The sequence below is a fragment of the Rutidosis leptorrhynchoides genome, chromosome 11 (genome assembly GCF_046630445.1).
Source record: "Rutidosis leptorrhynchoides isolate AG116_Rl617_1_P2 chromosome 11, CSIRO_AGI_Rlap_v1, whole genome shotgun sequence".
NCBI classification, from domain to species: Eukaryota; Viridiplantae; Streptophyta; class Magnoliopsida; order Asterales; family Asteraceae; genus Rutidosis; species Rutidosis leptorrhynchoides.
In genome coordinates, this window is record NC_092343.1 from 128,022,961 (window position 1) to 128,042,245 (window position 19,285).

Genomic DNA, 19,285 nt, shown 5'->3' on the forward strand with positions numbered 1-19,285 from the left:
AAACCGTGTTGAGGACATCCTCTCAACATCCTTCCGAATCTTGTCCACGCCTCATATAATGTTTCATTTGGCTTTTGTGTGAACGTAACAATTTCTCCTTGAAGTCTCACGGCTTTAGATGCCGGAAAGAATTGTTTAAGAAATTTTTCAACTAAAACATCCCATGTGTCAATCGCCCCTTCAGGTAACGATTCTAACCAATCTTTGGCTTCTCCCTTTAAAGTCCAGGGAAACAACATAAGATAGATCTGCTCATCTTCCACTTCTCGGATTTTGAATAGTGTAAAAATTCTTTTAAACGTACGAAGGTGTTCGTTAGGATCTTCATTCGGTGCACCACTGAATTGGCATTGGTTAGTTACCATGTGTAGAATTTGTCCTTTGATTTCATAATCTGGCGCATTAACTTCTGGCTTAATAATGGCGTGACCTTGGCCCGTGCGTGTGGCTCTCATTCGATCTTCCATACTTAGAGGTTCCGTTACTTCCATAATTGAATTTGTTGAATACGAATCACTAGAGGATTCTGATTTAATGGTTTGTGGCTCAGGAGGAATAATTAGTGGTTCAAGATCTTGGAATTGTCCTTGAATATGCTCCGGGTTCTTAATTGTGAAGTCGGGTTCAAAAGATGGATTATCGGAAATTTGAGTTGGAGTTCTTGTTCGACTAGATGACGATTCTAAAGAAAAATCAACGGCGGTTATATTTGCTAAATGTCTTGATCTAGTTACAGGTGGTGAACGTACAAAAGGTGGTGAACGTCTTTCTCGGTGCATTCACTGAATATCCTATTAGTTTTTAAAAGGAAAGAAAAATTATAATAAGTTATCCAATCAATAGACTTTTCTGATTTTGCCCACGTTTCGAATAGCCAAAAGATGCAGCAGAGGGGCAGGATTCGTTTGGTCTCAATATAATTGAGTACTGTTTGGCTCCAATAACCCGGTCCACGTACAAATCCAACTATTACTACGAACCAGAAAATTTTGATGTCTATCAATTTAACCACTTAAAATAAATTTTCGTAATTTTAAGAAATTTAGAGAAGAAGTAGAAAAAAATCTAAGTCCTAAAAACTAGAATGGCGAGAAATAAGAGAGAAAAAGAGTGCGCGTCGAAAAGTGTCGAAAAATGAAAAAGACGAAGAGTGGTTTGTAAACACGCGGTTAATCCAACCTTATAACGATCACTATCTTAAAATTAAAGCTACAAATGGAGATCACTAATTGGAATTGTAATTGATACATAGGTAAACGCGTCGAAAAATAAAAATAAGAAAATAGCGCGAAAAATGGCGTCGCAAAATTCTAAAGCACTTAATACTTAGTCTAAGGAATAAGCACTTAAGGGATTTTACGGCAAAGCCTAAAAATCTAAAAATAAAAATAACTACGGCAAAAATAAACTTAATACTAAAAGTTGCGACTATAGTCTAAAAAAAAACTAAAGGTAATAAAACTTAAAATAATTTTTTTTTTTTTTACGTTTTTATTTTTTTTTTTTTTACTTTTTTTTTTTTTACATTTTTTTTTTTTTAAAAACGAATTTTTTTTCTTAAAAAAACGTTTTTTTTACAACTTTTTTTTTTAAAAAAAAACGATTTTTTTTTACAAATTAATAATTTTTTTTATAATTATTATTTTTTTTTTAAACTTTTTTTTTAATTCATTTACTATTCATGAATAGTAAATGAAAAGAAATTAATTAATTTACTATTCACATGAAAGCGACATGATAGAAATTATTAATTATAAGTTACATAATATACCCCTGAAGTATTTAATAAATACGACTTTTTAAAACTTTACGTATCAAATTTTATTCTAAAATATTATTATATTATTATATTCTATTTCAATATTATTATATTATTATATTCTATTTCAATATTATTATATTATTATATTTTATTTCAATATTATTATAATTAAAAATATAGCGTTTTAGCGCTCCCCGGCAGCGGCGCCAAAAACTTGATGATGTAGCGTGAGGGTACGAAATAGTATTATTTTTACTAGGAAATACTACAAAATATGACACAAGTTTTATTAATTTACGGATGGGATATACCTAAACCTTGCTACAACACTATAGGCAGTGTACCTAATCGTAGAGTAGTGTAGTTTTTAGTAAGTCCGGTTCGTTCCACAGGGAGCTAGTGATTACGTACTATATTTTTATAAAACTATATTTATATAAATATATATATATATATATATATATATATATAAGTAGTAATATTATTATAAAAGGGGGGTTTTTACCGTTTAATGACCGGTTTGTCGATTTTATATTTTTAAGCGTAAAGATAAATGACAATAATTAAAGTGCGTAAAATAAATAAATGACGATAAATAAAATAACAATAAATAAAATTTCGATAGAATATGAAATAAAAGGATTATGCTTATTTAAACTTCCGTAATCATGATGTTTGACGTTTTGATTTTAATTAATTGTTACTCGGGTTAATTGTCCTTTGTCATGGTTTATTTGATACCTATCTGGTTTTTATCCATAATAGTCCATCGGTCATAAATATAAAGTGCGAGTGTCCTCGTCAAATTACCCTTATACCCGAAGTCAAATATTCCAACTAATTAAGGATTTAAACTGTGACGCAGTTATCACTTCTGTCAACAATTACACCAGTTATCACTGTATGTAATCTACCCCTGTTTTGATTAGATATGAATATTAATTTACCCACTTGATCAGTTTGAATAATCAATTACCCAACCCGAATAATTAATTAAATGATTATAATAGATTCCATATGAACGTCACTAAATAGGACAACCATAATCATTATTAATTATTAGGATAATTAATTTGAAGATAGGTTCGACAGACTCCAATGAGTTGTCACTCAATTAGACAATACCCCCCATCTATTAATAGTCAATAGTCCAATTTCCACAAGTGTCGGTCTTTTGCCCAAACCTTAATTATGGTACAAAGCCCAATTACCCAATTTTAGTAATTAGCCCATCATCATGATTACTTCGTTTTAAATAATCATAATAATAACTTAGCTACGAGACATTAATATAAAAAGGTTGAACATAACTTACAATGATTAAAAATAGCGTAGCGTTACACGGACAGAATTTCGACTTACACACTCAAACGATCTCTATCATAAATCTTATTATTATCATAATTTAAAATTAAAATTAAGATTATTGTTATATCTTATTACATTAACATTATGATAGAGATTTTTAGATATTGATATTGATAATAGATTTTTAGGATAGAAAAAGGGATGATTTTAAATTGATCGATAATCATCGCCTTTTATAGGCAAAATATGAAATTGAATTTTCATTTACGACCCCTGAACTATGCTAAATTAACAACTTTTTATTATTTAATATTATTCTTATTATGAATTATTTAAATATTATATTTTATTCTTGTGCATAGTTGACTCGTAATTTTTACACCGTTGCGTCGAGCGTTGAGAGTTGACTCATGTCCCGGTTCCGGATTTTCGAACGTCCTTGCGTACTATTTTATATCGTGTACTTTGCGTTTTGTAACTTGTACTCTTGTCATTTTTAGACGTTCTTCATCAATAATTTGAACCTTTTTAATTGTATCTTGTACTTTTGAGCTTTTTGGACCTTTTTGTCTTCAATTTGTCGAATCTGCCTTTTGTCTTCGCACTTATTTAATATAAACGAATATCACTTGAAAATGGAACAATTGCAACTAAAATCTTGTCTTTCTTGGGGGATAATGCTATGAAATATATGTTCCTTTTTAGCCTTATCACATAACATGCTTCTTTATGTTGCATGTTAGCCGCTTTTTCTAAATCACGAAGTCCAATATTCGGATATATTGAGTCAAAATAATTTCTTAACCCATTGCGTAAAATAGCATTTGGGTTCCCCGCAATATATGCGTCAAAGTAAACACATCGTAACTTATGGATTTCCCAATTTGATATCCCCCATCTTTCGAACGAAAGCCTTTTATAAACCAAGGCATTCTTGGAACGTTCTTCGAATGTCTTACAAACTGATCTCGCCTTAAATAGTTGTGCCGAAGAATTCTGACCGACTCTAGACAAGATTTCATCAATCATGTCTCCGGGTAGGTCTCTTAAAATATTGGGTTGTCTATCCATTTTGTGTTTTTATACTGTAAAATAGACAAGAGTTAGATTCATAAAAAAATACTTATTAATACAAGCAATTTTTACATATATCATAAAGCATAAGCACACTATATTACATATATTACACCACACGAATACAACTATCTTATTCCGACTCGCTCGTTTCTTCTTGTTCGGTTTTGGTTCGTTTTGCCAAGTTTCTAGGGATATATGATGTTCCCCTAATACGAGCCGTCGTTATCCACATTGGTTTAGAAAAACCTGGTGGTTTAGAGGTTCCCGGGTCATTGTTACAACTTAAGGACTTCGGGGGTTGATGATACATATAAAGTTCATCGGGGTTGGAATTAGATTTCTCTATTTTTATGCCCTTTCCCTTATTATTTTCTTTTGCCTTTTTAAATTCAGTTGGGGTAATTTCTATAACATCATCGGAATTCTCGTCGGAATCCGATTCATCGGAGAATTGGTAATCCTCCCAATATTTTGCTTCCTTGGCGAAAACACCATTGACCATAATTAACCTTGGTCGGTTGGTTGAGGATTTTCTTTTACTTAACCGTTTTATTATTTCCCCCACCGGTTCTATTTCTTCATCCGGTTCCGATTCTTCTTCCGGTTCCGATTCTTCTTCCGGTTCCGACTCTTCTTCCGGTTCCTCTTCGGAAACTTGTGAATCAGTCCACGAATCATTCCAATTTACATTTGACTCTTCATTATTATTAGGTGAGTCAATGGGACTTGTTCTAGAGGTAGACATCTATCACATAATATCAAACGCATTAAGAGATTAATATATCACATAATATTCACATGTTAAAAATATATAGTTTCCAACAAAATTTGTTAAGCAATCATTTTTCAAGTAAACACGGTCGAAGTCCAGACTCACTAATGCATTCTAATAAACTCGATAAGACACACTAATGCAAAATTCTGGTTCTCTAAGACCAACGCTCGGATACCAACTGAAATGTCCCGTTCTTATTGATTAAAAACGTTCCATATTAATTGATTTCGTTGCGAGGTTTTGACCTCTATATGAGACGTTTTTCAAAGACTGCATTCATTTTAAAACAAACCATAACCTTTATTTCATCAATAAAGGTTTAAAAAGCTTTACGTAGATTATCAAATAATGATAATCTAAAATATCCTGTTTACACACGACCATTACATAATGGTTTACAATACAAATATGTTACAACAAAATAATTTTCTTGAATGCAGTTTTTACATAATATCATACAAGCATGGACTCCAAATCTCGTCCTTATTTAAGTATGCGACAGCGGAAGCTCTTAATAATCACCTGAGAATAAACATGCTTAAAACGTCAACAAAAATGTTGGTGAGTTATAGGTTTAACCTATATATATCAAATCATAATAATAGACCACAAGATTTCATATTTCAATACACATCCCATACATAGAGATAAAAATCATTCATATGGTGAACACCTGGTAACCGACATTAACAAGATGCATATATAAGAATATCCCCATCATTCCGGGACACCCTTCGGATATGATATAAATTTCGAAGTACTAAAGCATCTGGTACTTTGGATGGGGTTTGTTAGGCCCAATAGATCTATCTTTAGGATTCGCGTCAATTAGGGTGTCTGTTCCCTAATTCTTAGATTACCAGACTTAATAAAAAGGGGCATATTCGATTTCGATAATTCAACCATAGAATGTAGTTTCACGTACTTGTGTCTATTTTGTAAATCATTTATAAAACCTGCATGTATTCTCATCCCAAAAATATTAGATTTTAAAAGTGGAACTATAACTCACTTTCACAGATTTTTACTTCGTCGGGAAGTAAGACTTGGCCACTGGTTGATTCACGAACCTATAACAATATATACATATATATCAAAGTATGTTCAAAATATATTTACAACACTTTTAATATATTTTGATGTTTTAAGTTTATTAAGTCAGCTGTCCTCGTTAGTAACCTACAACTAGCTGTTCACAGTTAGATGTACAGAAATAAATCGATAAATATTATCTTGAATCAATCCACGACCCAGTGTATACGTATCTCAGTATTGATCACAACTCAAACTATATATATTTTGGAATCAACCTCAACCCTGTATAGCTAACTCCAACATTCACATATAGAGTGTCTATGGTTGTTCCGAAATATATATAGATGTGTCGACATGATAGGTCGAAATATTGTATACGTGTCTATGGTATCTCAAGATTACATAATATACAATACAAGTTGATTAAGTTATGGTTGGAATAGATTTGTTACCAATTTTCACGTAGCTAAAATGAGAAAAATTATCCAATCTTGTTTTACCCATAACTTCTTCATTTTAAATCCGTTTTGAGTGAATCAAATTGCTATGGTTTCATATTGAACTCTATTTTATGAATATAAACAGAAAAAGTATAGGTTTATAGTCAGAAAATAAGTTACAATTCGTTTTTTTAAAGGTAGTCATTTCAGTCGAAAGAACGACGTCTAGATGACCATTTTAGAAAACATACTTCCACTTTGAGTTTAACCATAATTTTTGGATATAGTTTCATGTTCATAATAAAAATCATTTTCTCAGAATAACAACTTTTAAATCAAAGTTTATCATAGTTTTTAATTAACTAACCCAAAACAGCCCGCGGTGTTACTACGACGGCGTAAATCCGGTTTTACGGTGTTTTTCGTGTCTCCAGGTTTTAAATCATTAAGTTAGCATATCATATAGATATAGAACATGTGTTTAGTTGATTTTAAAAGTCAAGTTAGAAGGATTAACTTTTGTTTGCGAACAAGTTTAGAATTAACTAAACTATGTTCTAGTGATTACAAGTTTAAACCTTCGAATAAGATAGCTTTATATGTATGAATCGAATGATGTTATGAACATCATTACTACCTTAAGTTCCTTGGATAAACCTACTGGAAAAGAGAAAAATGGATCTAGCTTCAACGGATCCTTGGATGGCTCGAAGTTCTTGAAGCAGAATCATGACACGAAAACAAGTTCAAGTAAGATCATCACTTGAAATAAGATTGTTATAGTTATAGAAATTGAACCAAAGTTTGAATATGATTATTACCTTGTATTAGAATGATAACCTACTGTAAGAAACAAAGATTTCTTGAGGTTGGATGATCACCTTACAAGATTGGAAGTGAGCTAGCAATCTTGAAAGTATTCTTGATTTTATGTAACTAGAACTTTTAGAATTTATGAAGAACACTTAGAACTTGAAGATAGAACTTGAGAGAGATCAATTAGATGAAGAAAATTGAAGAATGAAAGTGTTTGTAGGTGTTTTTGGTCATTGGTGTATGGATTAGATATAAAGGATATGTAATTTTGTTTTCATGTAAATAAGTCATGAATGATTACTCATATTTTTGTAATTTTATGAGATATTTCATGCTAGTTGCCAAATGATGGTTCCCACATATGTTAGGTGACTCACATGGGCTGCTAAGAGCTGATCATTGGAGTGTATATACCAATAGTACATACATCTAAAAGCTGTGTATTGTACGAGTACGAATACGGGTGCATACGAGTAGAATTGTTGATGAAACTGAACGAGGATGTAATTGTAAGCATTTTTGTTAAGTAGAAGTATTTTGATAAGTGTATTGAAGTCTTTAAAAAGTGTATAAATACATATTAAAACACTACATGTATATACATTTTAACTGAGTCGTTAAGTCATCGTTAGTCGTTACATGTAAGTGTTGTTTTGAAACCTTTAGGTTAACGATCTTGTTCAATGTTGTTAACCCAATGTTTATAATATCAAATGAGATTTTAAATTATTATATTATCATGATATTATCATGTATGAATATCTCTTAATATGATATATATACATTAAATGTCTTTACAACGATAATCGTTACATATATGTCTCGTTTAAAAAATCATTAAGTTAGTAGTCTTGTTTTTACATATGTAGTTCATTGTTAATATACTTAATGATATATTTACTTATCATAGTATCATGTTAACTACATATATATCCATATATATGTCATCATATAGTTTTTACAAGTTTTAACGTTCGTGAATCACCGGTCAACTTGGGTGGTCAATTGTCTATATGAAACATATTTCAATTAATCAAGTCTTAACAAGTTTGATTGCTTAACATGTTGGAAACATTTAATCATGTAAATATCAATCTCAATTAATATATATAAACATGGAAAAGTTCGGGTCACTACAACACTGACCCATTAATCCTGACCCATTACACTGACTCAATCCGTTTCAAAAAAAATATATATATATAACAACTTAACCTATAACACTGACCCATTTATTCTGGCCCATTACACTGACCCATTGTGTTTAAAATTGAATGGCCAATACAGTGTTAAACTGTTATTGCATTACAAACTGTTATTGCAATTCCACTTAATATGTTATTGCAAGCGTTATTGTGACCCATTACACTACTATATAAACCAAGTGTAATATATTTGGTACAGTGCACTGACCCATTATTTTGACAAAGTGTTATTGTGACCCATTACAAAGCGAGTCATTACACATAATATATTTGGTACACTGACCCATTACACTGACCAACTCTGTTTAAAAAAAAAAAAAAAAAAAAAAAGAAAACCCCATTAAAGTTTAACACTGATCCATTTATCCATTTGTTCTGACCCATTACACTGACCCAATGCGTTAAAAAAATGGTTAGAATAGAGTTAAACTCCATCAATAATAATCACAAAACATTGTTAGAATAACACATCAAACCCTTGAACATATGTAAATAATACCTTAGGTGGTGCCATCTCTATCATGCACCAAACCATTATCACATCCCCTAACATCATCTTCACATCCTTAACACTTCTGTTCCATTTCTCAATGAATTCAGACTGCTCATACCTGCAATTTACATGGAGGAAGGAAGAAAATTAAAACAATTTGAATAGTCAGATCCTTTTGGTTTTCTAAAGAGTGCATGATTCATTGATAACTGTTTTCTTCAAACTTTTAATTTACAATTAAATAAATATAAAAAAAATCAGAATATAACACAAGCTACACACTATAAAAATACAAACCATGTGACCAACACAATACTAAAATTGGTACATTGATATATTGATATATATGAATAAAGTAGTTACTCACATTGCATATCTGCTCGAATGATTAATGAATGTAAGAATCCGTGTAGAAATTCACATCATCATGTTCTAATAGTTACTCGAGTTGCAAACTCGTTTGACCCGACTATTTTGACACCTAAAATGATGATCAAATGTTTGACTATATGATTAATGAATGTAAGAACCCGTGTAGAAATTCACATCATTATGTTCTAATAGTTACTCGAGTTGCAAAGTAGTTTGAACTGACTATTTTGACACCTAAAATGGTGATAAACTTCTTGCCTATATGATTATCATTGCAATTTATTTAAATACTGAAATGAAAAAGATACTAACCTTTGTAAGATTGCTGCACTCAGTCTACATCAGTCGCCTTCATGCGTCTTTTTTTTTTTGCCCTTTTATCTCAATTTTTTGCCAAAAACATCATGCTATTAGAAAATACATGGAGTTAGAGAAATCATGATGGATATGGCATTAGCAAATATAGTATTCGCGTGAGCCCGTATTATGTACAAATGTTTATACAAGTGTTCAATAATTAGTATTGTTAACCTGCATGGTAAAAATAAAAATAATAAATGAAATAGCTCATTATAATGAATGGGTTGAATTAGACACTTAAATACAATAGTACTAACACATATGAGTATAGGTGCTTAAATGTCATTGGAAACATACTTCGGACAACTTGACCCGTTTAACCCATAATTGCTTGTGATTAGGCAACAGGCGGTTGCTCTTAAGTAAGAGGGTTGAATTAGATAGTTAAATATAACAGTACTAACACATATCAGTATGAGGGTTCTAGTGGATTATTCCAAGCATACTGCATATACTACAATATATAGAAACAACATATAACATAAATTATGAATTTTGTGGTTTATACCTCAAAAGTGGCTCGCTGATACGGCTTGGGCTCCATACGTGTAAGCCTCCACAACTTGACCAGATTTAGAACCCCAATAACCTCCCCATGGTGCAAAATGGTTATGGTGTCATCACTTGTATGTACCCAGAGGTGGCTTCTGGGCTGCATTTAAAAAATACGAAGCATAGAGGCATCTTCGAAGCTGAAGCATAACGTCTCCACATCAAGAAATCTTAAGGATCATTCATGTAGAACATTCTCATTTGACTGCAAGAAAGCCTCAAAATTTCATGATTTCTCAAAAAACTCATTAAAAAGAAGTAACGAAATAAATCATATGTAAATGCATATTTCCAAATCAAAGAGTAGAGATGATAACTACTAAACTGGTAAAAAAATAAATGAAATCAACCATTCTATATAATCAGGTTGGATATACCATATCTAGTCATTCTAAATTAAGAATCAAAATGAAGTAACCCTCACACAATAAGTTTAACCGTTGATCTCACCAAGGAAGTGGAGCACATTTAGTCTCGGTCTCTTACAAAGTATGGGCACAAAGGAAGCATCACGATGTGAAACCACAGTCAGAAAATACATCATTTAAGTTAGAATAATTGAATCGCTTGCTTTACTCATGTTCCACATGAGTGAACTATTTATGTTTCTGGAATTATAGCTGCTGATACAGAAGTCTAGGAAAAACATATTCAAGTTAAGCAATAAATAAAATTATTACAAATGACAGATATTCCTTAGAAACATACTATTCTAGTTCGTGTAGCTTTATCTGGTAGTATAAGAAGGTCACACAATTCTCGAACCAATTGCATACTTTGAGTCCTTTCAAGTCCAGTTTCACCATTACCTAACATGTATAGAGGTCAAATGTCATGGGTATGTTGAAATTTTATTAAATGTGAAACTAACAGCTTGAAAGAAGTGCGATATAAACAGACTTTATTGACACTTAAAATTAGTAAAATAGCTTCAGCCCTTTTTTCTTTTAAATTTATGTAGAATTTTCCTTTTATAATATAAGAATGATCAAAGCCTTCACTATATTCTTTACTTAATTAGTCCTTATGATTTATTGTAAAGTGATTAAAGGTAAAAGGTAAAAAAAGACCCTTGGAGATAATAATTCTTTGACGTGTACTTTAAAGAGTAGATTCAGTACCTAAATTAATAACAAAACTTCTATAATTTGAAGCTTTTATGATATAAAAAAGAGAGCATCATATGATATCAACTTACAATTATTAAGCAGATAAATTTTTCCAATCCAAAGAGCTTGTCTTGTTGACATTATGTTTTGCTCTAGTTGCTAAATGAACCTGCACCGAGTGTAGTCAACCATCCAATTTAGCTGTAAACAACTAATCATAAAAATATATACAAGTTACAAAGGATCTCACAATGAATTTAAAATATCATGATCCAAGTAACCAACTTATTATGTTCTATGTAGGACATGTACGAATAGTTAGTCATCTAAATTAGCAGCCAAATGACACCTTGTTTGTTGTACCATACAACGAATCAACCAATTCAATGAATTAACCCATTCAAGCAAAGACAAATGTTACCTTACATATAGTACAATTTTTACTTGTAAGCCTTACCTGTAGTTGGATGGGAACTAAAGTGCCTTTAATTGCCAAGTAGTTGTTAACTCCATCAACTAATAACCCTCACGAGAAATACAATTTTAAGTCACTATTACTGTTTATACACTTATATTAACACTACGCCTCAAAGACATACATATAGCAAATGTACAGATTCCTGTCATGGTTGACTACACAATTCATACAAATTTCATACAACACGAATCAATATTTCAGCCAAAACTAATCAAAATAAAATTCCAAGAGCATTTTGACTAAAAAAGATGGAACTTGAAGCAAAATCGAACTTAAACTACAAAGAAGTCATATAAATCATGTATAGCTCTTGAAATTTACTGTAATTGAATATAAGGGTTTTCAATTAAACTCACATGTGAAAAACTCAAAAAAAAACTTCTCTGTTACTGAATGGTTCAATTATCCACAAATTTTTGGTTCCTGTAAAACAAAAATTCAAGGTAATAAAGAAGCAAATCATTCAAACAAATCACGGGTTTGAGCCATACTCCAAGGTAATGATAAAACACCCGATCCTATTACACTTGCTATAAAATGTGCTAATGCTGTACATACAGTTCCTTCAATTTCATTTTCAATTTCAATCAACAACAATACAGAATGAAACTTATAAATAACCTAATTAAATCAAGAATATAATATTAGATTGAGAAAATAGTGAATTAGAGCTGACCAGTGAGGACGCAATTTGAGGTCTATAACAATGGCGGATGTTCATCTTCATCATCATCAATCGCCAGAATCTGACCGCGTGATTTTTTGAAGCACTGATAAATTGATCGTAATCCAGGCGACACATACCAAAATATAGTGACGATTTGTATAACCGTCGTGCATATTGAATCGATTGATAATTTAGGGTTTATAGCAGTAGGCATCGGGTTGACGAAGGAGATTTAACCCTAAATCGATTTTTTCAACCAAACAACAATCATATAATCAACGGCTATAGCAGTAAACCATTGTTTTATTATTTTGCCCTAAAAAAACTATCATATAATCAACCCAAAGGCCATGAATCTTTGCCCATGAAATTCGTACGGTATTGTTGAGAAAAACACGAACGATTCATTGGTGGTACTTGCGGCGCCTAATACGGCGGGATGAACATAGAATCGGCGATGAAGAAGAACTGATGATTTTATATTTTTTGAAGAGAGAGAGGAGGAATAAGATGGAGGGATAGCGTACGGTTTTTGAATGAAAAAGGGGTTTAATTAAGATGAATTAGTTGCTAATGGGGACAGATGTCACCACTAGGAAATAAGCTTAATTTTTTAATCCAAAATTACCACAAAATTAAGAAGGCTGAGGATGCATGTGGTAGTGACACGTGTCCGAATTAGTTATGTGATTTTTGTAGATAAATGATGATATATATATATATATATATATATATATATATATATATATATATATATATATATATATATATATATATATATATATATATATATATATATATATATAGATAGATCGTTCTTTTTCCATGTAATGTATACAATGGATTCAATAAATACAAAACGTATTCATCGTTCAATCTATCGATTTCATCAATGCACCACTGCTAATTCAAATTTAGAAATAAAAAAAAGATAGGATAGGATCTTAAGTTTTTGCCAATTGTATACACGTGAACAAAAAATACTTAACATAATAATATATCCTCGGTAATATATATACCGGTTAATACCGGTTGGGACTTATATGTCCATTTGAACTACCATGATTGAGGCCGCTTTCCTTTTCCGGAATACATGTAGCCATCCTTTCCTGATGTGTAATCGCGCAGCTTGTGAAGAACATCTTCAAGTTTGGTGGTCCGCTCTGTCCTCATATGCTGCACAAATAGCTTGTAGGATTTGGGTAGTGATGCCAACATTAATAATCCTAATTCCTGCTCTTTTATCATCTCATCCATGTTAGACAGTTCAGAAACCAAATGATTGAAGGAGGCTATATGGTCACTCAGATCATCTCCTACTTCGAGTTTCAGCAAGTACAAATCCCTCTTAACTCTAGTTCGACCCTTCAAAAACCTAGATGGAATAACGGTCGACGGATTACCCCGAAAAACCTTCATTTACGCAACAATAAAAAAAAGTAAGATATTTAGTATTTTTGATGATTTGTACAGACATTATGTTTGTTTATGTATTTCTGAAACTAATGGTGGTTTTCTAAAGTCACATTTTTTGACGATTGGTGCAGACATTATGACTAGTTTTATGTGCTTAAAAATAGAACAGAGTCGCATTTTTTTCTTAGTAACTCTAGAGGCTAGATTAAGTAATAATTCCGTTGGATTTGGATTATAAAATAATAGTTATAAGTTTAATTAAATTTTGTGTTATTTGAACAAACATGTATTGAACTTAACATCATACCCTACAATCCTACATCTTGTTTAAAAGGATTATTGAACCAGCACCCCATATGGTAGTACATACTCCGTATTATTTAGAGGTCAAGAATGCGAACAGAACAAATGTTGTACCAGATATGTAAAACATTGACTTACTTGAAGATTTAATGCATTTTGAAGTTCCTCTATCACGACTTTTATTGTTGGACGCTTGTCTTGAGTTTTTGCCAAACATCTAAATGCAATTTCTGCAAATACTTCCAAAGACTCTTGATTTGGCCCAACACGGAGTTCATCTCCTTCTTCCATTAAATTCGGATCTATTATTTTTACTAACGTTCCCTCGTTAAAGCACTTCCGTGCAACTGCTGCAAGCCCTTTGATATTTTCAGCACAATAAAGTTCATCATTTGCCAATCTACCGGACAAAATTTCAAATAACACGACCCCTAAAGAGTATATGTCTGATGCTTTTTTCAATTTACGTGTCCTCAAATATACAGGATCCGTGTAATAGTCGGTACCTGCAATAGTACTTGTAATCATAGTGCTCCGTGATTCATTCTCATGGTAGAATTTAGAGAGCCCAAAGTCAGCAATCTTGGCCTCAAAATTCTTGTCCAATAATATATTGGCACTTTTGATATCACGATGAATTATCATTTCTTTGTCTGTGATGTTTGTATGTAGATAATCCAACCCATACGCAATATCAAGGCAGATATTAATCCTTTGAAACCAATCAGGATTAGTTTCTTTTTTGATGTTTTCCAAATAATCATATAGGCTACCATTTGGAACAAACTCAGAGACAAGGATCATTTCAGAATCTTCATTACAATAGCCGAGAAGTGAGACTATGTTGGGATGTCGGCATCTACCGAGCATTTCTATTTCTAAAAAGAACCCTTGTTTACCATGCCCTTTTTCATCATTTAAAATATGTTTTATAGCCACGTAGTTGCACTTCATATGCATTTTCTCTGGATTCTTTCCTTCTATTCCCGACGAGATATTTGCATCAAAAAGTTTGAGTTCTCCTTTATACACCTTACCATATGTGCCATATCCAATTAGGTATTTGTCTGCAAAATTCTCCGTGGCTGTCTTTATGTCATCTAGTTTAAACTTGAGTAATAATAAAAGAAAATTATTATACGCCCAATTTGTGTTTTATAAATCTAAGTGACCAAAAACAACTAGTTGTCAATGTAACGTATTTACCTAATATTCCGCTGTAGGTTGTTTGAACATATTACATACTACTAGTAATAAAGTACAAGGTAAAAATCCATTAACCAAGTTGTAGAAAATAAATAGGCTTATTATAACTTTTGGAGAACATGTGGGATCAAACCAGCTAGTGGATTCACTTTTTAAAAGTTAAAATGCTTGGTTTACTGTTATTAAAATTTTCGACCCAATTAACAATCTCACTTTAAAGTAAACAATCATAGAAAAGTATATTATGCAGTCGCTATAATGGATTAAAAGAATCAAATTAGAAGAATTTAGTTATTGTTACAAGTGATAAGCATTTTAATAACTACCTCAATAAGGTTCCTTAAGGGTCCACCTAGTTTGCGTCCGATGTCTTTAACGATTTCCAATATAAGTTCCGTCTCTAGCCTGAAAATCAGAACTCAGAAGTGGTCAACATGTACAACAATCTAAGCTTCATATGAGGTTATGGATTTTTATTATGGAGAAAGCTAAATATAGCCTTGTTAAGCATACTATATTTTTTTTGTAATTAAACTTAATTAAATAGTAAATATAAAAACTAACGAAAGTTAGTTGTTGCAAACATGTGTATCGGCAGGGACATGTTATCCCGGTGTTGACTTTGTCAACCCATCCAGCGGTTCCCGGTAGCCCACTGGAGCCTGGCGAAACACCATCACCCATTTACCCACAGCATGCCAGGCCCGAGATTCGAACCTGCATTGTTATTGTTGCAATCTTCGCATGCGTGAGACCAAGGGATCATTTGGGCCCGGTAAGAATGGTTTTTGATCTAATTATTTGGAAAATCCTCACCTAGTGTGAATCGAACCCTCACCTCCCCTAAAGGAGAGCGAGTCATTCACCACTGGGCTATACCACTAGGCTATTGGCCCATTCTTCTAACGAAAGTTAGTTTTAGAAAGACTTTAAGGTAGGGCTGTTGTTAAAGTTGTCTCTTTTTTTTTCTTTTTTTTTTTTACTGTTAGTCACTTAGAGCTAGAATTATGCGATGGTTATTGGACATATTGGTTAATCTACTTAAATTAATAAATATTTTTGGCTCTAGGTATAAAGATTCGCTATATTTAATTTATAATGGGTATATGATTTGGTAAATAGTAATGGGTAACAAAAGTAGTTACCTGCCCTTTGACTCATAGCCTATCAAATTAGCAACTTGTGTAAGTGATTCCTTCCATATCCCTATCTTCTTAGCCAATTCAGCTTTTTTCTTCGCATCTGTCTCTGCTTCCATCCTCTGCTTATGTTTTCTCATTGCTTCTCCGAAGCTATTTTGTTGCTTCCTAACATCTGTGGGCTCCACATGATAAAAGACAGGGATAACAATATGGCTGCAACTCAGGATAAATACTAGTTCATCAAGACACCACGATGATGAAGCAAAATTCTTAGACAACACAATAATAGAAGCCCTTGATCTTTTGATTGCAATCTCCAATTCTGGTTTAAGATATAACCCGGTTTGAATCTCTTCGTCATCCAAAAAGGCAGTGACACTAGCATCCACAAGGGATCTATGGAGATGATTAGTGAAGCTATAACGGGTATCAACACCTCTATAACTTATAAATACATCATACAGATAATGATGATCATTACTCCGTGAAGATGTTTCTGAAACTTGTGAGAGGATAACCATTAGTATTAGTGAACTGGAAAAAGTTAATAATGATTTGAGAGTTGAGTAAATAAGTAACATATCACATATGATCTGTAATATACCCACATAATATAGCAATGTTTTTTCCACTTAAAATAATCAACCAATTGAACTACTCCGTACTACTTTTTCTTAAGAAAATAATAATGTCAATGTTTCACCCAAGGTGTCATTTTCTCAAATGTCGTGCAAAACTTGCAACTTTGACATAGTAATCATGACCAACAACATGTTAATGATGTTACGTGCACCTTTTGACCATTCATTTTTTTTTTTTTAACAGCAAGCGATTGGATCACTCGAGCGGGACTAAACTACACGTTACGATCATCTATCGTTTCGACTATGCCAATGCAGCGGTAATAACTCCGCCCCCATCGCTGCTCGAGTGGAAACTTTGAAACCGATCCAAGAACACAGCCAAGTAAAACTCCCTCCCCTTTAACCCCCTAAACGATATGAAAAATGTGTCATGAGTGGATACTTCATGGCAGAGATGAAATTCTGTTTTTTAATATGTAGCCAACAGGGGTCGAACTTCTGACCTCGCAGTCCGTTGTAGGCGTTGGGTGTCTGATGTGGACATTCACAACACCTGTTACAAAAAACATTAAATAGATGTATCGAGAAGAATGTGTTTTTGAAGAATGGGGGGTAGGGATGGCAATGAATCGGATATGGATCGGATGATGCCGTATTCATTTAATATCAGTCCATCCATATCCATATACATATTCATTTGATTTCAGTTCATCCATCCATATTCATATCCACCGGATTAAGCGGGTTAGTTGATATCTACTATTAGATATTCTAGGATACTTAACTTGATCTCATTTTATATGTTAAAACGTGCCTTAGAGTACGTAGGATACTTAACTTGATCACCGGATGTAACGACCCTAGAATTTCCAACATTTATTTATTAATAATTACTATTATTAATACGTATGATTAAACGAATGTATGTTATTACATTTACATGTTGCCTTGATTGCCCGTACTTGACTTTTAAGAGCCCGAAACGTCTTTGTGACACCCGGAACTTTCACGAATAATATTTTTAGATATTATTTACATTCATGATTAAATTTATTAATCATTTTAATTAACTAAGGCTATTAGTTAGTTACTTGGGCTTTAATTGGTTTAACTTGTGATTTATTTGAACTTGGGCTTTGTTAGTGTAATGGACTCATGTTATTGAACTTCCAAGCCCACCCTACATTATTAATGGACTTAGTTAGCCCATGTCCTACACTTGTAAGTATCAATTAGATGGAGACTACTTAGTTTAATACTTGAAAGAATCTAGTTAGCTTGTTATCCCCATGCATGACCATTCATTAACCACCTTTATGAAGCTTTACATTCTAGTGACCACAAAACTTCTCCTTTCCCCCCATTTTCTGCTGAAAAACTGCAGCCCCTAAGCTCCCTTTAGGAGTGTTTTGTTTCATTTTCTTGTTTACTACTTCACTCACAAATCCTCTCAAAAACACACACAAAATCCTCTCAACTTTTCCTCTCTTTTTCTCTCTAGATTGTAAGCATTATGAACTTCTTTTCTTCCTTTTCTTTTCTTACAAAACTGAATTTATACACCTTAAATCATCATCATCTTTGTTGTTTGATTACTTGTTAGTTATAGTTGTTTACTTACTTGTTGTTGTTACATACTTGTTACAAGAATCAACTTTCTAGTTAGATTCTTCTTTTATCTTGTAATTGCAAGAACACTCAAGAACATAGCTTACTAGTTATGATTCTACATATACTTTCTTAAAAGATTGCAAGTTCATGTGTTGATTAAACTCATACTTGAAGTTCATGAAGTAAACTTTAAAGTTTACTTTCTAAAGATCAAACTTTGGTTTGAATCTTTAAAGTATGAACAACCATGAACAAACTACATGTTTACTTAGTTACTTCTTCATTTATTGCACTTTAATTTCATGTAGTTAGTTTATTTTCAAGTTTAGAGTTCAATATTTCTATTATAGTTCATGTAAGTGTCAAACCTAAGACTTTGATGTAACTTTGGTTCATCAAACTACATGCAACTCTTAAGTGAGTTGTGCTTCATGTCTTAGACTTGCACTAGGGTTATGATGGTCAAGACTTGATTAAGATGATGTATATACATCAATGAGTTGTACACTTGAAGCTATATGCATCAAGGATGAGAACCATGATGAACATCAAGCACCAAGACCACCGGAACCCC

General features: G+C 32.3%; 1 protein-coding gene and 1 non-coding gene across 2 annotated transcripts; one reads left to right on the top strand and one right to left on the bottom strand.

The window, feature by feature from the left end:
* Positions 1–107, top strand: LOC139879219 (small nucleolar RNA R71). The gene has a single exon (XR_011770073.1). It is a non-coding gene; the product is annotated as a small nucleolar RNA R71 (small nucleolar RNA).
* A 13,198-nt stretch (positions 108–13,305) lies between these two features.
* Positions 13,306–17,121, bottom strand: LOC139876742 (uncharacterized). Its single transcript, XM_071864120.1, has 4 exons — positions 16,520–17,121; positions 15,701–15,779; positions 14,307–15,278; positions 13,306–13,862 (listed from the first exon to the last, which is right to left on the bottom strand). Exons 1-4 carry the CDS (start codon positions 17,095–17,097, stop codon positions 13,506–13,508), a joined length of 1,986 nt encoding a protein of 661 aa, XP_071720221.1. The 5' UTR covers positions 17,098–17,121; the 3' UTR covers positions 13,306–13,505.
* Between the last annotated feature and the right edge of the window lie 2,164 nt (positions 17,122–19,285).